The sequence below is a fragment of the Brachyhypopomus gauderio genome, chromosome 6 (genome assembly GCF_052324685.1).
Source record: "Brachyhypopomus gauderio isolate BG-103 chromosome 6, BGAUD_0.2, whole genome shotgun sequence".
In the NCBI taxonomy this organism is placed as follows: domain Eukaryota; kingdom Metazoa; phylum Chordata; class Actinopteri; order Gymnotiformes; family Hypopomidae; genus Brachyhypopomus; species Brachyhypopomus gauderio.
The window spans coordinates 21,532,400-21,559,570 of record NC_135216.1 but is presented as its reverse complement, the minus strand read 5'-3'; the positions used below and the strand labels follow the sequence as shown (position 1 = coordinate 21,559,570).

The 27,171-nt window shown below is 42.8% G+C and overlaps 1 protein-coding gene across 3 annotated transcripts; it reads right to left on the bottom strand.

The window, feature by feature from the left end:
- Positions 1-1,292: 1,292 nt before the first annotated feature.
- On the bottom strand, positions 1,293-25,431 carry chd4a (chromodomain helicase DNA binding protein 4a). 3 transcript variants are annotated; one of them, XM_077009613.1, is made up of 41 exons: positions 25,207-25,431; positions 24,541-24,736; positions 22,459-22,577; positions 22,028-22,273; positions 21,796-21,914; positions 20,894-21,162; positions 20,107-20,231; positions 19,738-19,870; positions 19,099-19,268; positions 17,791-18,027; positions 17,365-17,568; positions 17,008-17,219; positions 16,507-16,638; positions 16,267-16,366; positions 15,525-15,716; positions 14,334-14,534; positions 14,028-14,165; positions 13,651-13,772; positions 13,360-13,533; positions 12,960-13,101; positions 12,707-12,838; positions 12,507-12,624; positions 12,221-12,345; positions 12,020-12,112; positions 11,764-11,902; positions 11,428-11,597; positions 11,133-11,310; positions 10,270-10,356; positions 10,093-10,184; positions 6,416-6,549; positions 6,167-6,311; positions 5,882-6,047; positions 3,846-3,955; positions 3,532-3,757; positions 3,188-3,250; positions 2,956-3,111; positions 2,768-2,876; positions 2,538-2,670; positions 2,237-2,432; positions 1,806-1,969; positions 1,293-1,580 (listed from the first exon to the last, which is right to left on the bottom strand). In XM_077009613.1, exons 2-41 carry the CDS (start codon positions 24,602-24,604, stop codon positions 1,566-1,568), a joined length of 5,850 nt encoding a protein of 1,949 aa, XP_076865728.1. In that variant the 5' UTR covers positions 24,605-24,736; positions 25,207-25,431; the 3' UTR covers positions 1,293-1,565. The 3 variants fall into 3 exon arrangements, with proteins under 3 accessions (XP_076865728.1, XP_076865731.1, XP_076865729.1); XM_077009616.1 differs by lacking the exon at positions 25,207-25,431 and adding an exon at positions 25,035-25,053; XM_077009614.1 differs by lacking the exon at positions 25,207-25,431 and adding an exon at positions 24,870-24,996.
- Between the last annotated feature and the right edge of the window lie 1,740 nt (positions 25,432-27,171).

The following is a 27,171-nucleotide window of genomic DNA, read 5'->3' as shown; positions in this document are numbered from 1 at the left end:
CTAGTAGGGTTCCAAATTCATAATGAATTCAAACAATCATTTGTGGTCTGGTTCAGATGTCTGGGAACAGGAATAAAGGATTCCTTGCAACAAGAGAATACACCACTGTTCAAGGCCGGTTAGGCATTGATGGGTACGAGGTCACAAGAAATTTGGGACAACCCATGGCAGACACATTTGAATGGCCAGAAAAGTGTGAACATTGAGGATAGAGGTGCATTAAAGTGTAGAGGAGTGCAAAAAAGAGGTAAAAATGACAGTAGCATATGAAGTCACAAGTTCCACCAACATCAGGAGTCCATAGTTATGTCTTAAAATTAAGGACAAGTCTGGTGCCACATTAAGCGTTGTACTGTCCTGTGATTGACTACCAAATATCCTTGATAGCATCCACTGCTAGCTAGGTGACGTTATCCTAGTTCGATACACTTGTGATAGAGCAATAAAGTAAGCACAGAACTCATTTGGATATGCCGTAGTTGTTCAATGCGTGCAGCTGCAGTTACGCTGTGAAGAGCCATTTCTGCCTTATCCCAAAGATCTTAAACTTGGTTGAAACATTGGGTAGTACAGGGAACTGCTGCAATAAACTCATTCACATGTTTCTGGAACCATTCAACAATATACCTTTGATACCTTGATGTGAACTTGATTGGCAGAATTCAGATATGCCATGACAGATGCTAGATAAACACTGCTCTGACATTCAGTGTTCAGACATTCAGGCACTAGGTAACCATTCTGAACACTTTAATTCAGAGGGTTTAGGTCTGCTTGTTGCCTCGCATGATTCTCAACATTTTGATTTGACCCCTCTGATCCACAAGGAGTTCTCATTCACAGGATAACCATTCACTGTGAGTACAGTTTTCCAGTTGCCTCTATTTAAAGCCCAAGACATCAGCTGTTCATGAAATCCTGGAAATATCATGCCCAATACAATCATTTAACATTTGAAGTCACACCTCAGTCCCTTGACACCTGACTTTTTTTTATGCAACACTTGTATGAAGGTGGGGCTGTACCCAACAAATAAATCAAATTTATGATTAACTTGAAATGGAATCACAAAAAATGACAAACATTTGTTCAAGTGCATTCAAAGCACTAAGGAACCAGGCACTGCTCAAGACAGATTTTTGAGACTAGTTAAGGAAAATTACAAAATAAAGGGCCAGGGCAAATTTATGGAGTTCTCAAAGTTTGTCTACCTCAAATTTGTTTTTTTTTTTTTAAAGCAAACATTAGGCACACACTGACGTCTAGGACAGGTGTATTAAAGAGATACGGTAGTCTTTATTACTTTTTTTATTTTCGGTCCCAAAAACCATAATAACATTATCAATAATAATATTAATAAAGAAAATACAAAAAAGAAGAAAATAAAATAGCTTCAGTTTCCACAGCCTTCAAATTTTAGCCTACAGATTCTTGGCATGTCCATTTGTAGGTAAACGGTGTGGCTTCAAGCTAAGGCGAGATGTCATCTGAGGTGTCAGTCAGGAATGTAGAGGTGGGTGGGCGGTGCTTAAGGGGCGGAGTTTAGAGGTCAGGCCTATTCCAGGCTACTGTTGGGATACCTGGAACCATAGAAACAAAAAAATATTAAAATCAAGAAACATGAGTCAGCACAAGCCCTGAACTGACAGCAGAGTGCTAGAAAGGGAAAGAATAGTCACTTCACGCTTCATGTCAGTCATAGATGAGCACTATAAAGTAAGACATTGATTAATAAAGCCAACAAGCCTTTTCTAGAAAAGAAACAGGCAGATGAAGGTGAAGGACCAAAGTAACATCATTAGTACCTGCTGGGACTGCGTGTCTGGACCTCTGCTGGCCAAGCGGCTCAAGATGTTTCTCTCGGACATCTGCAGCCTCACTGCTACAGGCGGTATCCTGGCAATGGTCGCTGGGAGACGGGTCACATCTGCTTTCATATCGCTCAGCAGCTCCTCCAGCTGTTTCAGCACTGTTGGAAATAAATGCAGAGCGCAGGAAATGAGAGCCAATTAGAGCAGCTTACACACACCCCTTAACTCTTGATGTCTCTCTAAACTGACCATATGTGAAACCTAAAAACATTTTACTTTTTTTACACTTACATTTTACACATTTTTCTTTGACAAAAAAGCAAAACCATAATATAAATTGTTAAACCAACATCAAACATGGAGTTTAGATAGAGCAACCAAAAATAAATGGTTGTATATCGATTATTTTTCCTGAAATGACCCACCTTTGTGCAGGACGGCATTGGCAGGCTTATTGCCGGACATGGACTCCTTGCTGAGGTGCTGGTGAGACTCAGCTAGACACTCCACCTCACTAAAGCGTGTGTTCAGAGCCATGGAGGGGTGAGACGGGTCCTCAGTCATGTTTAAATATGCCGCCCTCCGCAATTGCTCCTCAATCACCAGAGCCTGCTCTAGCAGCTAGGGGACAGACCAAGAGAGGAAGAGCTTGACAACTTTTCAAAAAGGAATAATTAAGAGAATTATGTCAGAACTATTTTAATTCTTTAACAACTAGCCCCTTACCTTAAATCTTCTGGCCAGAAACTTATTTTTGATTTCCAGGAAATTTCCTCTATTCATCTCGCCTTTGAAAGGCTCATTGAGGATGGCGAATTTAACATCGTTCTGAATATCTTGCCAGCGAGCATAGCCATGTCTGAGAGCACGGAGTTAAAGACATTCAAACAGAACAAGCACTTAACAATGGTGTGTACAAGGAGCTCAAGCAGAGTCGGAACCAATGCAAAGGATACTGTATGATGCCAGCAAGAAGCCAGTAATCATGGCGACGGTGCCAAATCTCATTGGTTTTCTTGGTGACCGTGGCTGCTCGTTCCTCATTCTGCCACAGGGAGTGCAATTCTGCACACAACAAAACACTGATTAAGCAAACGGACAGTGGAGGTGCAGTGGGAGTAATGAGGGTAGCTGCTCTCCTCACCCGTAAACCCTCCATCTGCAATGTTGAACATGAAGCGAGTCTTTGCTTTCTTCTTCTCCTCGGTGGCTCCTGTGGCCCCGCCATCTTTGGCACTGTCTCCATTTTGCAGTTTGGCTGGTTCCTCCGTCTTACCAACCTCCTTCTCATCCTTGACGTCTGAAACAAAAAGTAGGAGGGAAACTATAATATACTGCAGAAATGCAAAACTAGGTGTAGATGAGCCAAGTTATACCTTTCTTCTCATCTGAAGCAGGGCTGGTGTCCATCTTCTCACTTTGATCTTCTTTCTTTTCATCTAGCAACAGGATGCACAAAAAGAAAAACTATACATTTAGACTTTTTACTAAATCTTTCCTTTAAAAAAAATTAAATTAAAGTTAAATACGGCATATGCACCATAACAAAATGCACATTATCCCATCCATCTTCCACAAATCTCAAACTGTGCTGAGCTGCAGCAACAATGTGTGGGTTAGCTCATGTTATGCAGTCACTCAAAGCACGCGACAACTCAACAGTAACATGTGTCAAGAGATTAATAAAGATTAATTATGGGTGAGTAAACCTGGTAATCACCTTTGCTCTCAGTCTCTTCACTCTTGATCTCAGGTCCTTGAGGCTTGGCCTCTGCAGACTTGCTTTGCTCCGCTGCTTCTCCAGACTTTTCCTTGTCTTTGTCCTCATCTCCACTCCCTGCCTTGTCAGTCTCCATGGCAGACTCAGACACTTTATCCTTCTCTTCTTTTTCCTTTTGTTCAGCAGGGGAGGGCATTTTCTCATCATCATCAGGAATGGCGATGATCTATTGGAAAGGTCCCCATTTAGATCTTGGGAGTTCAAGACATCTTTTACTGATGCAAAAATGTGTCTACTTTTCACTCGCCACTGACCTCTGACTCCACTTTTTTCGTAGACTCCCTGCTCTCCTGCTCACCCTCGCCATCTTTCTTTACTTCTTTGTCAGGCTCTTTGCTGCCATCCTCTGACCTGGAGGGATCCTCTGTGGAGTGAAGGAGGAAGCCTTCGTCAATCAGCCAAAGGGATTAAAACCCTTTGGGAAGTAACCCTGAGCGGCAGCAGTGTGCATTGCCTGGTCTACTTTTTCCATGTATACATTCTATGCTCCTGTTCATTCTTTGTAAGTAATTCCAAGTGCATTTGGCCACAATATGGGATTTCATGATCAATTCACTACCAAAGAAATGTCAAAATGCTCTCAATTTATTTCTGGATGATTATAATTACAAGCTATTAAAGTAATACCATTTCACATATATACATATATACTATTCTACTCAACAATACTACAGTTGGCTTTTTAGAAGAACAGTTCGTGAATTATTTTCTCAGCAATACATACATACATACATACATATACATACATACATACATACATACATACATACATACATATATATATATATATATAACATATACATATATATACACATATACATACATATATATATATATACATATACATACACATATACATACATACATACATATATACATACACACCAGAGACGCTCACAAGTCATTTTTTGCAAGTCCAAGTCAAGTCTCAAGTCTTTGACCTCAAGTCCAAGTCAAGTCCCAAATATTTGAGTGACACTGTAGTCGCAAATCACTGTATAGTTGTAATGGTCTGTTATGACACTTCTGATGTATAATAGCTTAAACTGGTAAATAAAGAAATACAATTTTTAACAGTGCGCACGCACACACAAATGTTTTCCAGATAAATTTTGTATCCGTATTTTTCTCCAAAAAGTATTTTTCTTACAAAACATTTTTCTGGATACAATATTCTCTTCTTTCAGTAGAACATCTGCTATATTTTGTTTTAAAAGATAAAGGAGGGCTGTGAAAAAAAATAAAAAATCACATTTTTAACTATATATATATATATATATATATGAAAGGTCTGTATATAAGGAAAATAGCAACCAAATTAGTCATTATAAAATAAAAATTAAAAACAGAATTCAAATTTTACAATAATAATGATTCTGACATAAAAAGCCCTGCAGAAACAACTATTTGTCTCCTAATGAACGGGATCAAACTCAATCTATTTGAATTTCAAGGTGTCTTTCAGTTTCCAATACAAGGAAAATGTTTATGCAACTAACGCATTACATTTTTTAAAGATCAGGATTGACAGGGTACTTGCACTTAGCCTGGCTCGGTGAGGGCGCATTATGAGGCCTCCATGACTGAACACCCTCTCTACTGGTGCACTGGTGGCAAGTCAATACCAATATTGCAATATTGCTAATAACCTTTCAGGCAGTGACTAACCTTTCCGGGTGGGTTTTCAGGTGGCGAATAAAATTAGATGTGGTGGAACCAGCGTCCTGTATTTTTATGCCACACACGCTGCAGTTTGCTGCTCTTCTATTCGCTACTTGTACTTGTTTTGTACCCAAAACTTATTATGAATGGTGGAACAGAAGCGAGCGTCCTCACCAGCACCGCCATGATCGCGATTTTTTGCACAGCGCGCAGCGCTAGGTTCGCGTGTGCTAAGTCGCGCGCAACGGTCGCTTGCGAAATACTTGACGCGTCGCGACCGGACGAGGGTCGGCGCGCCGAAAATGTTACATCAGCGGGAAGTAAAAAGCATACAGACAGGCGGAGAAAAAGTTGTCAAATGAAACACAAAAGAACATTACAAATAAAAGATTGTTCACGAGTCTCAAATCACGAGTCCAAGTCGAGTCGCAAGTCTTTTGAATGCAAGTCTAAGTCGAGTCTGAAGTCACTGTATATGCGACTTAAGTGCGACTCGAGTCCGAGTCCCAAACTCGAGTCCCCATCTCTGATACACACACACACACACACACACACATACATACACACACACACACACACACACACACACACACTGTTTTATGTACTGTAAAATAGGGCGACGTCAAACCTGGAGCAGGTGTGTTGGGCTGCGTGTCAGCTGGTGTGCCGGTGGAAGGCGTTTTTCCTGGAGAGTCCGGGAGGCCAGCGGCAGCAGCCGCTGCCTTTTTATTTTCCTCCAGCTCCATCATCCAGGGCATGGACCACTGGCCGTTCACATGCTCAAACTCCTGCACCTGACCACAGACAGCACATGGGAGCATGAGCCGCAAGCATCACAACACAAAATGATGGAGTGAGGAGACTCGGCTCAGCAGAGCTGGCTGGTTCGTTCTGCTTCACTGATGCTAGTTACCTTCTTGCGAATCAGCGACATCACCCCGATCCGAGTTAGGACATGTTGCCTTGACAACCCTTCACGTGGCACACCATCAGCAAAGGTTTCAGCACCATCAGCACCGGGCTCACACAAGTGCCTCATAAAAAGCGAGACATATGCCCTAGGACAGAGGAAAAAAGAATTATACCAACAGGGACAACCAAAACGAACTAATCATAGTTTCCTGTGGCACGCCATGAAAAAATAAACAAGGCCAGCTCTCACTTGAACTCCTTTTCAGATTTGCCACGCAGGTCTCTGACAAGCCACTGAGTGGTGAAAGCATCCTGTGGTGGCATCCCATAGCGCATCACTGCGTTTAAGAACGCTTTACGTTGGCGAGCATTGAAACCCAGGACCTAAAGAAATAAAAAAATAGATAAAATAAAAAAAATTAGACTGATTTTCCCAAGTCCAAAGAATGTCATGCAACGTCCAACGCCTTCATCAATTCAAGGCTATTTACAACAACAATGTACAATGACTGTTTAATAAATTTTATGAGTTTTCAATAACTAAAAATGTAAACTCCATTCACTGTTTGTAACGTCCACAATGACGTAATGCACAATGACCGCAGACAGAGAATGTTGTTTACTGCACGCACCATCCACCCAACTGCAACCTCTGCTGAAAACAATACAGACATACACTGCTTATCTCTGGCTCACTGTCCTGCAACAAGGTCTTCTTATGCTCCCTCATAAAACTTGGGAATTTTACTAGCAAATGTTTCCAAGCTCAATGTTTACAAGCTTCCACAAGCATCTTCCTGAAGACTATCCAAGAGTCCTGTGTGTGCACTAGGCCATTTCTGATGGAAGATTAAGCTAAAAAAAATGTTAATGAAATGGAAAATGAAAACTTGAGTTATGGGGAAAAATAAAATTCAGATCATCAGAAACATCTAATCTAAAATATCATGTCTGGAACAAATGGGAATATTCTATACACATTGCCCTCATCCAGACATTCCATGCATAGCCAATGGCCGACTCAGGAAAAATAATTTGTAGCCCCATTCCTAAATTATGAGAAGGACTACAACTTTCTCACTGGCAGAAAAAAACTGAATCGGAATGTCCTTCCAGTTGCTGCAGCCATCTTTGCAAACTATGTCCACAAACTACTATGCTGGAGTGTATGTCATGGCTGAGATTAACTGTGGCCTTTGAGGTCATTTTGGACAGTAATGGGAGAAACTGGGTTCTTCATAACCATCAGTGAGGTCATGCCACAAATCCTCCTTGTCCTGTCTTGAAACCTGAACTGGAGCACTGGCTTGCCCTGTTACTGTCGTCTGTGGTACAATAGCACCACCAAAGAAGGACCGTGGTCTTGTCTGCGTCCTTGCTACCGAAATATAGATGATCTCAGCCTGCGTATGAGACCGATCTTAGGCTGGCTGTACAAGAGCTAGACAGACCCCTCCTGATAAGGACCCAGGGGGAGTAGGGAGTAAAAAATAAATAAATAAATAAATAAATAAATAAAATAAAAAAACACTTTACTTATTTCTAAACTCATCGGCTTTGTCAATATTAATGTCTTCGATAGCCGAACCACTTCCACACCACAGTTTTATCAACTTTTTTTTTTGCTTCATTAACGCTCGTCGAAGCTCGTTCAGTTACATTTGTATTGCGGTCAGCGGTACTCATTTTGCAGCTTGTACATTTCACATTAGAGTCAACTAACATAGCCTGCTGTTACTGAGCACTGGCTGTGTGCACATGGTGTAGGTCATTAATCACTGAATCACGGACGTAGTTTTGGGGGGGGACGGGGGGGACATGTCCCCCCCACTTTTTCAAAAGCCGGTTTTGGTCCCCCCCAGTTTTTACAGTTAAAACCAAATATTTAAGTAGCGACGAAGTCATGTCCCCCCCACTTTTTAACGGTTAAAAAAACAATATCCAAATAGCGACAAATCTAGCACTAGGATCATGCAGCTCCGAGCTCCCCCCCCCCCCCCGCTCAACAATTTTTGTTCACAGCGCTCAACAATTTTCATTCAACCCCCCCCCCCCCCCCCCCCCCGCTCAACAGTTCGCCACCCCAGGTTGTGTCCCCCCCACTTATGAAATCAAAACTACGTCCATGCACTGAATGCAATGAACTAACGGGAGCATGCTGCTATTAACATTGTAATGTAAATAGCGTTTATCAAAATATTGAAAATGTGTTTAAAAATCATATTGGCGTTATTGAAACATTTTCTATCGCAATATATTTAGAGTTATTGTCCAGCCCAACTTCTATAAGAGTCCTCCTCTCTTTGTGTCTGAAACTATCATAACCATCTAATATGAACCAAAATCTCAAAACACTTTTTAATGCGTCTCTTGTGCTGTGCATACTCCTTGACTGTCTTGTTTGAGGTATTGTAGGAAAGATTTGGTTCTTGGGGTACATGTAACAGTAAATTAACTGAATTTCAATTTAATGAATTTTACCTTGATGAGTTTTTAATTACTTTGCATACAAAGTTTATTTACTTAAATCACCAAACATTAACTAACTGAATGAAACAAAGATATAGCCTCTGTTCGAAAAAACCTTCTAGATTTTACTCATGTACTGATTGGGCCCTAAAGCACTACGCAGTATGTTACCAAAATTCAACATTTTGAAACATCCCTGGATGATGTACTTCCGCCAAAAAAAAAAAAAAAAAAAAAAAAAATGCGAACAGATCCATCATTGCCTGCGTTGCATGATGGGATGCAGCACAATCTGTAAACCATTATTTAGCTATTGAAATAGTGTTAACAGCCTCTAACTGTACCTTTAAAGCATGATAACCAAATTTCCTACCAGAGGCCAGAGACTACGATCAGGATAGTTATCAGGATTTCGAACATCCATTTGGGGTACACAATACATCCCAAATATTGTGTATTTTTCAAATACTGACACCAACTATATGCAGTACATTTAAGCAATATATTTGTTTAATTAATCTGTTTTTCCCCCCCAGAGTTTGATGGCATAAAAGTAATTAACATTGAATTTCAGTGTTGGACAAGAATGGGTTAATCGCAAAATACTGCAAACATCCATCAGTTATTTTGAAGGCTGTTGGCATTTAGCCCTGTGGATACCAGTAGTGTTAAACATGTGGTAGAAAATAGCTGTCTAATAACGCCAAGTAGGTGTTTTGTACCAACATTAAACTTCTATTCCAAAATCAAAGCTATAACTGTAGATGTTCTGAAAGGCTTTTCAGCACTTCTCATCGGTCTTCTCCAGTTTCTTTTCAAAACTGAAAAGGTCCCAACATTTCTAGTTTTCAAAAGCAGCGATAATCTTTGGTGTTGGAAAATAAACATGCTGAGCACTATACGTTCGCGTGACCCCATAGTATGGTTTGCATTGTCACATACTGGATACTGTACCGCACTACTACAAGGACCAGTATATAAGGTATGCAATTTTTTGGATTTTTTTAGGATTTTTCGAACATAGCTACAATTTTGGACATGTTTGGGGCAGGATGACTCAAGGTAAGATGCAGAAAAAAGAAAACCACTGGGGTGGTTAACATGCATGTCAGCTGCCAGGACAGCACACAGATCATGCTGTCATACTGCAGTGAGAAACCGTTTAGAATTAATATTTTTTTTCCTTTGCTTTGCATTCAATATTCACTGACTTTATGATCTTAACATTAAGAGTCTGCCTGTTATTTCACATCCACACTGGACATAATGTGATTTTATGAAAAACATTCATAATTTTCCACAGCAAGAAAAATTTTTATGAAGATTTCTAAAATCTTAATTTTTAAAATTTAATGAAGAATTTTTCAGTTACCTTAGTTATCTAGTTTTATCTGTAATGATTTGAGATTTAGGATGTTCATGAAAAACAGTAAAGAGGATTGAAAATTGTAAGCCCACCTCAATGTTGCCTCCCACTCTGGCCAGCAGGGGGGGTAATGGCTTGTCCTTGTCATTTCTGAGGCCTTTCCTGTTGGGTCTGCGGGAGTTTGCTATAATGGAGAAACAGAATACTGTAGATGAACAGTGTCAAATGATTGGTCATTACCAATCAGTGCCACTGAGAGAGCAATATACCTTCTGTGCGCTCATCAAAGTCCTCATCTCCTTCTTCTGAGGCAACAGAGTAGTCTGACTGACCATCAGACTGGTCATCCTGCCAGTCTGTCAACGGAACAAAAGCATGAAATTCACACTTTTCCGCTGGCATGGTACTGATCTCAGTTCTACACTTTTGGCATGCAGCAGTATTAACATTATTTGAGATATTGTCCTCATGAGAAATACAAGACAAATTTTATATGTTTATATGAAGCCTTCCAACTTCTGGACGATGCGACACCCACATATGCAACTGTTGGGCCCTCAAACCAGTAGAAATGAGAATCCATTCTTAAAAGTCACTTTGTTGGTGGAAAAGTGGCAATCTGTTGCTTATTCCTGTGTGACTTATTCCTCCCTACATTATTCCTGCTCTAAAACACCACCTCAAACACAGCATCTGAATGAAGATGTTGGTTTATAATATACAGTGTGTCATTCAAACTGAATAGACCTAAATTGAACAAAAGCACAACACATCTGCAGCATGTTCAAAAGCTAGAGTGAGTGACAATCTCCATACAATGCAGGAGATTGTAAAACGTTTATTTATTCTGGAACCCAGCACAATCAAACAGGCTTTCCTATACCTGTTTGGCAAAAAGTAAACAAAGTAATTTATGCTAGCTCCCTAGATAAAAATACGTTTCCTGCTATATAAGGTCAACTCTCCCCAAAAGTCCTGACATGTTTGTTTTAAACACACATGGTCATTTACAGATATTTTAAGAATGACTCCATTAAGTTTTTACATTGTACAGAGTACTGCAGAGTCGTTTACACAATTCCAAACATGCAGAAATGTCAAAGATCTCCGTAATGCATGGTGCAAGCGGTACCTCTATCCTCCTGGGACCCGTCGTTGTAGTTGACCTGTTTGCGGATGCGCTTGCCCTTGCCCAGGTTGCGGGCCAGGTCCTCCTGTTGCTGCTCGTAATGGTGTCTGAGCAGCTTCTCCCAGTAGTCTGGGTCCACACTCTCCTCCTGCTTAATAATCTCCCTCTGCACCTCCTCTTCCTGGGACAGAACGAAACAAGAGGCAGGCCAGACATTATATCCTTAGAACAGTACTGCCAATAGCAGTGTGATATAGAAGAGCTTTGTTGAGTGGAGAAGATTCTGCCTCGTGCTCACCTCGTCTTCCTCGTCCTTGACCACATACTGAGCAACTTTGAAGGAACTGAGGTACTCATTCATGCTCTGGAGCTCCGTGTCCTCTGTAGCATCCTGGTTGCGGTCTAGCAACCGGTCTATGGCCTTGTCATCATAATGAATCACACTGCTGTCCTCTTCTTTGTTCTCCCCTGTTGGAAAGAGGAGAAAAGTTCAGCGATATTTACCCCTCATTGGGCACAAAGCTCTAAATTTGATCAAGAAACAGTAGTTACAAAGTCAGAGCAAAATAAGCCCAGAACAGACTCTAGAACTTGTTCTCTAGTCACTGAAACACACTGACTGTTCTAGACTCACCCTCTCCCTCGTCCTTAAATAGCTCCTCTGTGCCAAATTTGAGGATGTCGTCCAGTTCTTGCTTGGACATGGAACCCGTTTTAGAGCCCAGGCCAGGGCGTACCACCAAGTGGGTCAACATCATCTTCTTCTTGGCCACCTGCAGAGAAGTGAACAAGATAAGAGTCAATCAGTCAAACATAGAGGTGAAAAATAGTGCTGTTATATTAGACAGACGATAACATCTTTAAGGTCTTCTAACAAAAAAGGGGAGTACCTGAGTAATTCTCTCCTCCACAGATGCTTTGGTGACAAAGCGGTAGATCATCACCTTCTTGTTCTGACCAATTCTGTGTGCTCTGCTGAAGGCCTACATAGGGGTTGGGGGACATATTAAAGTCAAGCCAAATGCTCACAATACAGATCTATAAAAGGGATGACTAATACAAAGTGAACTTTGTGGTGCCCGAGGGCTTGCCTGGATGTCGTTGTGAGGGTTCCAGTCCGAGTCATAAATGATAACTGTGTCGGCCGTGGCCAAGTTGATACCCAGGCCGCCAGCTCTGGTAGACAGAAGGAAAACAAACTGCACGGCACCCGGAGCTTGGGGAGAGACACGAACAAGTCAGCCTTCCTTCATCAGCAAAAGCCATTAGTTCCAAAGAGTGCGTTGCTCTTTCTAATGTTTTAGAATAATGGAATATACCACCACAGTGAGCTGTAGTTAATGAATTGGTTGTTAAAACCAAATAAACAAGACTCACCATTGAAGCGGTCAATGGCTTCCTGTCTCATTGCGCCAGTGATGCCTCCATCAATACGCTCGTATTTGTAGCCCTCATTCTCCAGAAAGTCCTCCAGCAGGTCCAGCATTTTGGTCATCTACAAGACGAACAGAATGAGCTATTGTGCTTTACTGCATGTGCACAGGCTGCTGTGTGCGGGTGTCTACCCGTGCTCATACCTGAGAGAAGATGAGTACTCGGTGGCCTCCATCCTTCAGCCTGCGCAGCATCTTGTGGAGCAACAGTAGTTTCCCAGAAGACTTAGTGAGGGCACTGCCATCGTACATCCCATTGGGCATCTTGGGTGCTTCCTGTTTCAAATAACCAGTCAGAGATCACTCTACCACCACCTAAGCAGGTGAATTTTATTTCTTCATAGAATTTTCTAATGAGTCCCCTGGGAGGTGTGGACCTCATGGAGAGAGAGCATACCATAGCAGCAACGGGAAAAAGGTAAGGGTGATTGCAGCATTTTTTCAGGTCCATCACCACATTAAGCAGGGACACTTGGTTTCCACCTCCTCGGGTGTTTAGGGCCTCGAAGTTGCGGGTTAAGATGAATTTGTAATACTTCCTGCAAAATAAATAATGATTGTTTCTTCCCATATCTGTAGGTTTTTTAAGATACATCAAAAGGTCATATTAGGGAAGCCCAGATGCTCAATCTTGAGGTCAGCTAGAGAAGCAGCAAGAATTCTGCATTAGAAATTCTTCTTAGTCCAACAGTAAATCCAAATCCAGAGCACCACGAGAAGTGCTTTTTAATGCTCTCGTTCTGCCCCAAGCCCCCCCCCACTCCACTGCCTTCTGCCCCCCCGCCTTCAACACTCACTTCTGCATCTGGCTGAGCTCCACACGGACGATGAGCTCGGTCTTGGAGGGCATGTGCTTGAAAACGTCGGCTTTGAGTCTCCTGAGCATGTGCGGTCCCAGCATGTCGTGCAGCTTCTTAATCTGGTCCTCTTTAGCAATGTCAGCAAACTCCTCCAAGAAGCCCTCCAGATTACTGAGGGAGAGAGGGTACGAGTGACACTACTGGGTGAGTGGCTGGACAGAGAATGGGAGACTAGTGTCCACCTCTCCAATGCCCCCCCCCCCAACACACAACCACACACACATCTACCTGAATCTCTCTGGGGTGAGGAAGTTAAGCAGGTGGAAGAGCTCCTCCAGATTGTTCTGGAGAGGAGTTCCAGTAAGCAGGAGTTTGTGCTGAAGGGAGTAATTATTCAGTACTCTGAAAAACTGCACAGCACACACAGAAAAAAAAAGTGACAGGATTAGAATAGCAGCCTACAATCACAGCACAGTCAGGAAAGCCGTTTCACAGCCACACCTTGAAAACTATTTATCCAAACTCCAGAGTACAGAGGTCAGCCAGCTCTATTTAAAGATTGATTTCAAACTGGATGAACAGGCAACCATTTACAGTAAACCAGAAGCTTCAGCTCATTAAAAAAGGTTAAACAAACAAAGCGGACTTCATGTCTCTGGACTCACCTTAGACTGGTTGTTTTTGAGTCGATGGGCTTCGTCCACCACCAGACAGGCCCAGTCGATGGAGCCCAGGATGGCCATGTCAATAGTGATGAGCTCATAGGAGGTCAGCAGAACGTGAAACTTTACCGAAGCCTCTTTCTACACGTGGGATAAATAGGGGGAAGCAAAGAAAGTATAGACAAGCCCAATAAAACAGAGGGGAAAAGTTATCTTCTATGCATTTTGCATAATACTTATAACTAAAACCAACTAAACCAAAACCACTTTGTACATTGCACCTTACATTGTCTCCAAGACAGAACTCACCTTCATCCTGGAAGCCTTCTTGCCTCCACGGATGGCATTATCCTCAAATGAGAATTCGTTCTCCCGGATGACGGCTCTGCTATCTTTGTCACCCACGTAGGTGACTACATACATGTCTGGAGCCCACATCTCAAACTCTCGCTCCCAGTTAATGATGGTTGAGAGGGGGGCACTAACCAGGAACGGACCCTTAGAATGACCCTACAAAAAGGAAGAAAACCCCTAAAAACCAAAGGACCACCAAAGAACATCTGGATAATGTGAGAAGTCATCACACTTGGAAAAGGATTCATGAAGCCAATTCATTTTGTAATTGGCTCCCCAAGGTATAAAAAAGATTTTCAGACAGAGGTCAGCACAGTTAATCTGAGAGAAATATATTCAGTTCCAAAGAAAAATAGTCTAGTAACTAGCTGTTTCGAGTAACTGGAGCCAACTAACACCAAAGCAACATTCACATAGTGTTGGACACTGGTGGCTCTCCTATAGAACTAAATCAACACTTACATTCTATACCTTGGCCAGCAGGTGGCAGACATGCAATATTCTAAAGCCATATACAAGCAACGATGTCCATCCATGTTGATTAAATCTGCAGTTCATGATTTGCTCTCAATTCAAAATGGCAACCCTGTTCCCTAAAGCATTACCAACCCCCCCACCCCCCCACACACACAAATGCACACACACAGCTTACACACGCACACACAAATATATGAACATACACACACACACAAATATATGAACATACACACACACACATATATATATGAGCAAGAACACACAAGCAAGAACAGACAATTGCATACACACAGGCAAAGACAAGCATGCATATGCGCATGCACGCACACACAAATACAAGTGTGCGCAAACACACAACTATACGCAAAAGATAAATGTGTGCACACGCACAAAAATGCTCACACACACACACACAATCACACACACACAAAGCATGCACAAAAACACACAAAAGACAAGTGCGCGCACACCCATCTCTCACACACACAAAAGACAAACATGTGCACACACCCTCACAAAGACAAGCATGCACGCACTCACAGGCCAAATGCACAGACAAGCATGTGCACAACACCCCCCTCCCCCCAAAGAAAGGCGTACTCACATACACAGCCCCCACCCCATCCCCCATAATAGACAAGTGTGCAACACACACACACACATCCTTACCTCTTTGTACAGTGAGTAGAGGAAGACGGCGGTCTGCACGGTCTTCCCCAGGCCCATCTCGTCGGCCAGGATGGTGTCTGTGCCCTGGGCCCAGGAGAAGCGCAGCCAGTTCAGGCCCTCCAGCTGGTAGGGGTGCAGTGTGCCCCCCGTCGTGTCCAGGTAGTCCGGCTGACGCTCAAACTTAATGGTGGGCTGAAAGACAAGAGTGCCAGAGACTCAGGCCCCAAGCTGAGTCTGACATCTTTCTACTTATTCATAAATGTCAAAATTCCTAAAACATTGATACAGTTTTCAATATTTTGGCGCATGCACATGCACACAGACCTTTCCAGCCTAAAATATCTACCACTAACAACTGGAGTGATCAGGCTTTAAAAGCTGGGTTGAACTTGGTATGCTTAATACGAACACAAGATCTTAAATATTATGCACGTTTTTCAGATTGAACTGCTTCACATGTAAAACCAATCCAACCTTTTGACAAATGTTGAAGAATGGAGAACAATGCAAGAACAAAGCAGAGCTTCTAAGAAGCTGCCTCCATGGAGAACCTTTACTCAAATATGACCGCAGAAAGCAGCACACTATTTGAACTGATCAAGCCAACTGCTGACATCATCTGCTATGCTAAACTAGTCCCCAGGACACTACGCTAACTCCAAGCAAAGTTTATATGGCAACGTTGTTCTGAGCACAGCCCTCTGGGCCTGACAGGCAGGGGCACAGCAAAGGGCTCACTCACATCCACAACAGGGTTCTCTGGAGGCCTGTCCAGTCGCTTTACTTTGCCTTTGAGCTTCAGTTTCCTACTTGGCCTACCATCATCTCCCATCATAAGCTCCCTGAAAGAGAGAGAGAGGGGGGGGGGGGGGGGGGGGGGAGAGAGAATATGACACTGAATGGAAGTATACACACACCCTGCTATTTCCATGAGGGGGGATCGGGTACTTTGGGAATGCAGGTGCGTGCCCATGCATCATACCTGTGATTCCAGTACTGTATTTTGTAAGCATCATATTCGGGGATCTCCATGTCCTCCGACTCCCATGTAGCCTGGTCATATGGCAGATCTCTCCACTTGATGAGGTAGTGACAGTTGTTTTTCTTATCAATACTGGAAAAGTTAAGATTCACACTTTCAGCATTAGGCAGACATCCCCAGCAACAGTACACATGCTACATGGGTCTTGAACCTGTGACCTTAGTGTTGCCAGCACCTGGCACTACCTGCAGGCAGGTAAGCTACAGCAGCAAGAGAAGCACCAAGACAAAGCATTAAAACATTGTAGAACATTTAGATTTACATGCTCCTCAAGATTTTCACAGATGCAAACTTAAAACCTCTGATACTTTCTGGGTTACTGAGAGCGGGGAGTTTGGTGTTCACAAGGGTCACAGGTCAAGAGTCCCACATGCTAAATTTACCTACAAATGGAAGATTGACTTGCAGCATTTCAGTGCTTCACCGCGACCCGCGACTGACCTGTGGTTGAGGATGCGGTGGATCATCATCCACTCCATCTTGATGCCAAAACGGTAATACTTCTCCTCCATCTGGGCATAGATGGGGTCTTTGTTCTTCCTCTTGTCGCTCTTGTCATCGTCCCCGTCTCCCCCAAAGTCTATGGGCGGGGGCTCGTCCATGTCGTTCTTGCGCTGATAGTTTCTGAACATCACCTGGCAGTGCAGCTCCAGCTGGGGAGGAGAGGCAGGGAGAAAGGCTTCAGTCCCCGATCAGGGTCCATCTTACACTGGCACAACTCGTTAGGATCACAGATCCGAACCCCTTCTGCACTACTCCGTTGTAGGAGGAGCTTGGTGAGCAAGCGTGTGCACGGACCTGCAGCTCGGACACCCAGGAGCAGTGCCAGTAGGACATGTTCTGCCACTTGGCGAAGAACTCCCTCTCGGGTCGGCCTGCCAGCGGCGGCGGGTCGGGAGAGTCGGCTGGGAGGTCAAGAGGTCGAGGTACAGGGGTGGGGGGCGGGGGGTCACCCCAGCGCCACGTCAGGATCTTCTGCACCTTCCCCTTCATAGGAGGACACTAAGGCATAGAACAAGAGGGGAGAAGCTCTGTAACGATGGCCCCAGTGATAGCAACAATTAATTACCCAGATGGTTTCCATTAAAACCAATAAAAGCCAATAAATAAAAAATTTACTTCTCAACTCTTGGCACTACATGTTTGCACCAATAATAATAACATCAAACAGTACCAGCCCCACCATCGAGCAACGCTGCTCGTCGGTCACCCTTGTCTACTCACAGTGCAGCGGGGGCAGATCCACTCTCCATTGGGGATCTCGGGCAGGGGCGGGTTGAGGCAGTGGATGTGGTAGGAGGAAGGGCAGGAGTCGCAGCACAGCAGCTCGCCGCCGTCCTTGCACACGCGGCAGAACTCCATGTGGTGGTCGTCCTCCTCCGCCTCGCCTCCAGCCACGTCGTTCTCCTCCTCTCCGTCCGAGCCCTCCTCGCGCGCCTCCCACTGAATACCCTCCTTCTCCTGAAAGGCAAAAGCAATTTTCACAAGACATCTCAGCACTTGGACAACTGATTGGGACACCTGCACGTTGGGTATGGATGCTCCATATATCGTTTAATAAATCAAAATCGCAATATTGGCCACCATGATAGTGAAGTCACAGAAGGGTGCAATATGCAAATAAGGCTTCTACCACATGGCACATGGTGTGTTGTGAGCCTCCTGACCAGTCTCAGAGAATGCAGATGAGCACTCCCTTGTTCAATGAGTCACAGCAATCACATGATTCAACAAATGTAAATAATTTGGGTAAAATTTTTATCTTTAAATCACATCATATCAAAGGATAAACACTGCCTTTAATATATTGCAAAACATCGCTCCATGACAAAACACAGCTACATCTCTCAGTACAATAATTTCTCCATCAACATGCAGCTCAAATATTAAGCAACAGCAAAATTCCCTTAAGACTGAGTGTAGTATCATTAAGAAAATGGAGGTAAAGCTAACGAGTTTAAGTGGGACAAAGTGTCAAAGCAAAATTAGGTCATTCAAATCGGGCATTCTAAAGCCATAAAGACTGAATACATGAAGCTTCTTTTTAGGTTATGCTGAATACCCGTCACATCACCTGGCAACCGAACAGCTAAACTATCTCCAGGTCATCCTCCATTTGTCTGATTTTAAATGAGCAACAACCATTGTTAGTGGCCTCTCTTCTATGGGGTCAGGTCAAGGTGTGTCCAGAATTGGTGTTTCATGGTAAATCAGGGGCCTTCTCTAAATCTAGCATACATACAGAACACCTGTCCTGCTAACAACCCTCAACTTGTTGAGCTAGTCAGGTAAAGGCAGAGACAAGATTTTCCTAGCCAATTTGACAAACAGCAAATTTCAGAAGGAAACATATTGCTTAGGACCAGAGTGGTAAAAGGTGGCAAAATTAGAGGCAAAAAAATAAAAAAAATAATAAAAAAAATCAATCATGTAGACTGTTTGCCCCAATCAAATGTTTTTTCCTTGGACAATGTAAAAACAGCAAGTGACTGCAGTGAGTGATAGGTGAAACTTTTTGAGATGGTCACATACACAGTGCGGGCAGCTCCAGGTGCCTTCTGGGGCTTTTTCCATGTCTGGATCCAGGCAGACCATGTGGTAGGCTCTGGGGCAGGTGTCGCACAAGATGATCTCTCCCCCCTGCTGACACACCTCACAGTAGTCCTGGTGGTCAGTCTCGTAGCCATCAGCATCATCATCAACTGAATCAGAGAGGGGGTGGCAGAGGGTTGGAAATGATCTTAAGTCAAAACCTAAAGAGTTATTAATATGGAGCAGACCTACATCATAGTCAGGAAATGACAAAGACTACAGTTAGAGCCGATCTATTTAGGGCTGTATGGAAGAACAAAGCAAAGATTCTCATAAGGAGGAGTCCATGAAAAAGTGTAAAGCAATAATCCAGTATTAAATGTCAAACAATCCAGGAATAATGACTGAAATTATGTTGTTTATGGAAGTACTTTTTTTGGCCCACTTCTAATTGTAAATCACAGCACTTGTCAACAAGCCTCCCTAAAAATGTAAAATGACTCAGATTGCTGAAAAATGTATAACTTCATTTTATCTTAAATTTAAAAGAGCCTTTGTGTGTGTGGCGTGAGGAGATGGACACTATTAGTTTGTACTCCAGGTGAAGAACCATCATCTAAGTACCAGAGATGCCCTCACCCTTCTTCTTCTTCTTGGGCTTGGGCTTCTTCTTTGAACGGCTGCTGCGGCTGTTGGAGCCATCAGACACGGACACGCTGTTCATGCTGCCATCGTCAAAATCGCTGTCTACGTCCATGTCGTCTTCTTCACTCTAAACAAGCAAGTGTGAAAGGGAATGCATAACTACAGTCTAGCCACAGGGAAAGACACAAAAGCTGAAGATTTATCTGTTGGGTTTGCTGGGTGTTCATTTGATCCTTTAATACAACTTTTAGGAATCAGACGGGACTTGTCAAAACGAGCGCGAGATGCGCTTGTGAAAAGATGTTGCTTGAGGAAATTCCAATTGGAAACGTAACAAAGCCAGAAAGCGGAAGGCAGACATACAGAGGAGCGCTTTCTCTTGCTGTTGAAGCCTCCTAGTTTGATCTTCAGAGGGGCAACCTTTTTGGTTTTGACCTTCTTCTCCTGAGGTTTGGCAGCAGGCTTGGACTTCTTACGTGCATTAGGACCTGAAACAGAGTTGCCAGAAAGTTCCAAAATATCACAATACCCAGATAGCAAGGGACTGTGGTCAACATTTCTACAACATTAAAGAGAAGGAAAAAAAAAAACCCACACACATACACACCCACTCAAGGTTATCCTTAAATAAGTGTCTTAATCTATTCCAGGGTGCATCTGATTTAAGAAATTCTTTCAACCAAGACCTGGAATGTCAATTAAATTTTCCTTTTCTTTTAAACAAATAGCACAACATTTTTAGCCACCCAAGCTCTCAAGGGAGCTCAGTCAGCTTTCTTTCTCATGTGCCTCCGCCCACTCAGGCAGTATCAGAGTGGCATCAGTTATCTAGGGCAGCCATTTTGTGCCCAGATGTACTCATCAGCACTAAGCTTTCGTTAGGGAAGCAACATAATACTACGAAGATGCAGTTAAAGACACTTCCAGCATCGCTTAAAGAGAGGGGCTGTATATTAGGGGAGGAAAAAGGGTGGTTTTCTGCTCTCAAAAGGACATCACGCTGACCACCACACTCGTTTCAGCCTCTGAAAGCAATTAGTTATAAAAGACTGCAATTCAGAAACCTAAATAGTACAAGCACACCCACTGCCTCACAACTTTTCTTCTGAAACTGTCCTCACACTAGGAAAACCCAGGAGCCTCTGCTCACCTTTGCCCTCTTTGGTCTTGGCCTTGCGGAGTGGAGGGGCAGGAGGAGGCTGGGGTTCGGCTGGAGGGGGCAGGGCAGGTGCAGCGGCCGGGGCCTCGGCGGCCACCATGCTCTCCACGGCCGCAGCCACGTTGGCGGCCGCCAGGGCGGCGTTGGCTGTGGCGGAGCCACGCAGCGGGTTGTTGGTGCTGAACTCACGCCACTTCGCGCCCAACACCATCATCATCTTGGAGACGGCAATCTTGGGGTTCTTGGCAGCGATCAGGGGCCTGGGAGAGACATGGAGGAGAGAATACTTGGGATGAGGAGATGAGCAGATTAGCATTATGAGGAGGTGACCCTTGATTAATACAAATTAGAATTCACACCGTAACATGGTTAAGTACTGATCACAAATGCAGGAGCCAAACACGGGGATTGACCCATATTTAACATTTAGAATTTAACTTGTATACATCTACACCCGCAAGTCTTGATAAATTGTTTTACTGCTCCGGATACATTTTAGGAACGTACTTACATTTGTAAATATAACATTTTAAAGATGAACATGATAGAAATGTATCTTTAAGAACAGTCTTTTAAAATATTCATCTTCTTATTAATTAAACACACACTGTACAAGCTCTCTATTGCAAATTAGGCATGCTGTTCTGCTCTGGCCTCTTTAATCACGGTGTATGTGTATTGTTTTTATTTTATGTACTGCAAAAGGAAACTTCATTGCCAGTTTGGTTTAAAACTCTATGTAGGGCATAACTGCTTGCAAATAAAACATGGTGAAACTTGCAATAAAAAGGTGCTATAATATACTGTGAAACCCAATAATCCCAAGTATCGGGAGTTGTTTCTAAAGTGTGACTCATTAAGAAGTGAATTATTTCTCTGTGAAGTTTCCATACCTGACAAATTGACTGAAGGCCTTATAGTTGGTTAGAGACCGGTAGTCCTCCTCAGTAAAGACATGGTCAATGTCCTCCATTCCCCAGTTATCCAACAACTGGGAGGACGTTTTGGGCTCCTGGAAAGCAATTTTAAAGACACTGCCTTAGCAAATATTATAGCAATATGTTGGTTTATATTCACATAAATTGAAAAAAGCTAGTTATGCTCCAAATTTCCTCCCATACCCACCGAGCTATCATCATCATCTTCATCATCATCTTCCTCCGCTTCCTTCCTCTTGGAGGCAGCTGAGCTGGAGTTTCTTTCGGCAACACTGTTCCTTTTCTTGTCTCTGGAGGTGCTGGCTCTCTTCTTCTTCTTCCTACCAGGTGTGTAGTCACTGCCCTCACTGTCCGAGCGCCCCCCGGCCCCGTCCTCCTCCACCTCGTCTACGTCGCCTCCATCTATGGGCTCAGGAGAGCTGACTGGGATGTCCTGGAGCACACAAGTATGACATTAGAGCAAAGACAGGCCACATCTATAGCAAACGAGTGAAGGGGTTTGCGGGGTGCTACTTAAGGAAAGGACTTTCAGATCCCAGGTGTACCAATCTTTACCATGTTTGGTTCAGAACTATTTGGCTATTTGGCCATATGTGGTGGCTGTACCACTGTCCCTACCTCCCTACGAGAGCGCTGCCTCTTGCTGCTTTTACTTTCACGGCTGCTCTTCTTGGCCTTCTTTTTCTTCTTCACCTTAGGGACTTCGTTTTCTGACAAGTCTTCTTCCAGGTCATCATCTGTAGGATAAATTGATAATATCTGTGTGTTCATTCATTCAAAACAAACAAGAGGTTTACACAACCACATTCAGCCAGTCAGACTACAGTCATAAAGCAGACACGATATGAACTTGACATGTGACTGTTGGTCACTGCTCTGGGTGAATGAGCCTCAACAATTTAGTTTTAGCACAACATGGATGCCTTATACTGCGCTGACTTTATGGATTAACTGTCACAATATGGCCATAAAGTGCAGAGAAATTGCAATATTTCACCAAATTACTGCTGTTCAAAAATGTGTGACTGTAGATTTAACAAACATGAACTTGTGTTCAATGTTCAAATTCTTCTTCTCGCAAACAAAAGACGTGCACACACACTATAAATCAAATATGGAGACAAAATGTTGAGTACAATGGTAGTATCTGCAAGGTCATATAACCCTTTTAAATTAAATGGTGAGCATATGCAAATAGTTGTAAGCCATTTCTTTTCAGACAGACCTTTAGTAGGTCAAATAAGAAAGACTGGGTACTGGTCACGTGCTTTGTATTATTTCCCGGTCAAGCTCTCACCTTCTCACTAAATATTTTAGTAGCATAGATAAAACCTGAACCATCATGGAGGAAAGTGATTTGAATAGAATATGATAGCCCTGTGCAGTGTTATTGAATCATACCAATAAAATTGAAGTTCCAATAAAGAGCCATGTTTTACTAAATACACCAAACAGAAAACGTAGGTGGATAGGACCAATGTTCATTTGAAAGCAACACAGTGAGTTTCAGTGGGAGTTTTTTTCTAAATGTGTTTAAACGTGAACTACAACCATTTAAACAAAGTAATGCTCGATCGGAGAAAAGCTAACGTTAAGTCTCGAGTCATGTTCACCCTCTTAACTCTTCCATTTGTTCACATGCCAGTTACCGGAAGAAATGATGCACTACACCTGAAAACAATCAGCTGAACGTTGTGAAGTTAGAAATGCATTCACCAAATTTCAATAAAATGCAGCCAAGAAGAAGAAATTCACAACAGCTCCATATTTTAAAAATACAAGCTCATGCGATCGCCTAAAACGTAAAGTAAATTGAAGCAAGTTGTGTGTCCACATTATAAAGTAACGCATACTGCTCAACGCAATAACCTCTGAAGGCATAAGCCTAATAAACAAGCTCGGCTTCGCCAGGTAGCGACGGAAACCCCCACACACCAGTCTCCCAACCTTACTAGACTGGAACAAAAACACACCAACATCTTCATTAGCTTTTTATCGGCGGACACAGCCCGGTACCCTCGTAGTTTTTGAGTTAAATAGTTAAGTAGTTGAGTTAGATAGTTAAGTGCCGCACTAACGTCCTCAGACAGCCGCTAACCGCCCCGCTCTCACCCGCACGACAAAATACCGGTAGGCCGCAGGACGGCGATGCCGGGAAAAGTACCCACACGTTATAGGCGGCACAAGACGAAACGAAAGTTGACAATTACACAAATTTACAGTTATATAAAGTAATGGCCGACAGCTTTGGCCACATTTCCTATTTCTTAAGGGCAACTTTTGATTTTGGACGGTCGCGTTTGAGACCGATGACCGAGCTTGTTGTCATGTCGGGCTAAACGCGCTAGCCGCGAGCTAGCTGACTAGCGGCTGGCACAGCACCAGCAAAACGGTCGAGTAGGTTGGTCATTGATTTAAAGTGTGCATGGCCAAATAAATTAAGTTTATTTGTGTTTTAAACAAAAGTCTAGAAAACTACTTAGGTAAGATAAGTTGATTAAAGTAGGTTGATTTTGCTCAGTTTAACTCCAAAGTGGCAGCAGTTTAATTCAATGGATAAAAAGGGGTTTATTTTAAACAGTTTCGAAAAGCAGCGAATGTGTCTGGAAAAAACTGCGAATTCAAAAGTCCATCGATGCGCATTTGGGGAAACTATTGGTGAAAATTCAGGCTAGCTGCGCACCCCGGCTAGCCACATACCTTGCATCATGGACCGGTCTTCTGCTGGTCCAAAATCATCTCTATCGTCATCACTTCCAGACATATTTGTGTTTTTTTCACCGTTTTGTCAGGCTGAAATCCACAGATATTTTTTTTTACTCCTTCCACCCAATCTTGTGTCTTCCCGAAGCAAGGCGGGAGAAGGGAGAGCCGGTTTCGAAGAGGTGGAAATTAGCTTAAAGAACAGTGAGAAAACGGAAGTTAGTCTCTATTGATAGTCAGTATATGTCACATCACACACAGCGATACATTTCCCATCATACAGACTCGGGATTTTCTTTTAGCTAAACATAGGCACACGTCGGTACCTTAGTAAGAAGTACAAAACGGTGGCTAAAAGTTAGACCAAAGCACAGATATCAATGTTCCACAACACAGGCTAGCTAACCATCAAACTAGCTACACGGCTAGCTAGCGCCTTCACCAGCGGGAAGCTAAGCAGGCTAACAAGTAAGTGTGGCTGTTAGCAGTACCGGCCAAATTCGGAGACGCGGCGGAATCGTGGTGTTATGTTGGCTGCAAGCTCTGTGTGCGGAAAAAATACACAGAACTTCGCTTTTGTTTAGTATTTGATCGATTTACAAATGTCCACGGGATGATTCCCTTGAGAAATATAAATGGATAATCTAACGTTAGTATACTCACATAACTTGAATATCCCCGTTGCTTGAAAAAGAGGAAAAATGTGAAGCAGCCTACAAGTATACAGTTTCCACACTTAATGATATCCTCTTTGAGCAGCAGTTAAATGCAGGTTAAATATTACGTATTTGTTAATTAACTAGCTAAGCAATATAATTTTCTCCGGTGTGGGATAACGTACGACGTCGCCGTCTCTCCCTCTCCCACTAACACCCCTTGCATACACACAAAGAGATCAGGGGGCAGACATCCCATAATAACCCCCCCACATACACTTACCCCTCCCCCCACTCTGCATAGTTACCTTGCAACATACAGACCATAATAATCCACCCCCCCACACGCACTCTCTTCCCCATTCCACCATGCCCCTTAGTAACCGTTACTATGGAGACATTCACCCCTCCCACCCGCGACAACATCCCATAATAATAATGAGCGTAGTCACTGACATCCCACAATAAGCATAACTCCAAAAAGAGAGAGCAAGCAGGAGAGAGAATAACACGTCACATGGCAACTCCACGCCACATGACTACATCCTTTCAGTCCCACTCAAACCTACTGTACTTGTATGTATACCCCATGTATAGGATCAGATGTAGGCCTATCTCTGATTCTGTGAATGTAGCATATGTTCTCATTAATTGAAGAGATACATACAGGAAATCATATAAATAACATATATATATATATATATATATATATATATATATATATATATATATATATATATATATATATATATATATATATATATATATCATAACATGGAGGGTACATATCAGTTTCCCTAAAGTGTTAAAAACTCATGCACGCAAATCCAGAATTTCAAAAAGTTCCTGTAGTCATAATTATTAATCCCAATCAAATTGCAAAGTGTGTGTTTTTGAGAATAATGGATGAAGATACAGATATAATGCATGCACAAGTTGAGCAGGAATCCTCTTTGAGGTCAAGGCACTGTTCAGCACAGATCTTGCCCCTTTTGAAGCACATACTATTCACTAAGTATATCTGTATGAGGGCCTCCCAGTCCACTGAACAGTAAACTTTAATTTGTGATTATGATAAGTGGCTAATGTTACAATGTTGCTTAGAACAATCACATAGGCCTACTATGTGGATGAGAAACTGACTGGATGAGAAACAGTCTGAAGGTCAGCTAGTCGACCATCCTGTGTACGCATACAGCTCACAGTGGCAAAGTGCACAAGCAGTTTGAGGATCTAGCATATTAATATCATGTAGCAACTGCTAATGTCTATCTGTTCATGCACTTCCATAGAACACACAATAAGTTTTATTGTGGAACTCCAATCGAGACCAATTGCATTCTTCTGTGGTGAAGTTACTCTAACAAAAAGATGTAATGGTTGTCATCCAATATACATCTCCATTTGTAGACATGTTTATAATTTCTTAACCAGTGCTTCCTTACTGTGCTCTATTGTTGTACTAATGCTTTGACTAGTCATAGCTCCTAGTGATAATTTGTCCCTGGGAAAATCTAATGCAATCAATGATTGCAAAAGTTGCATTTTCATGGTTATCAGCTTTTAAAAATTTTCCCATTCATTGTCTACATCCCATTCTCTTCTTTGTCTCTTCTTCTTTCTTTTTGTGTGTCCCTCTCACCATGTACTGTTTCCTCTGACTCAGCAACCTTCTCTGATGCTACTTTACCTCGTCCCCTACCCATCTGTATTTTTCCTCCCTCCAGCCCTCTCTTTGTTGTATTTATTCCCTCCTTCTCCTTCTTATTTCTTCCTGAGTTTCACTGGCATTCTCCCAAAGAGGCCAACCACAGACACAAAGAGCGCTGGAAATAAAGCACATGTACATTTCAAAGTTCTCTAGCACACACTCAGACACATACACTCACAAATACATTCATATTTTTATAGTGCAGACTGGATGTACACTAACATCCCATAATTATAGATAGAAAAAAAGGATATGGAGGTA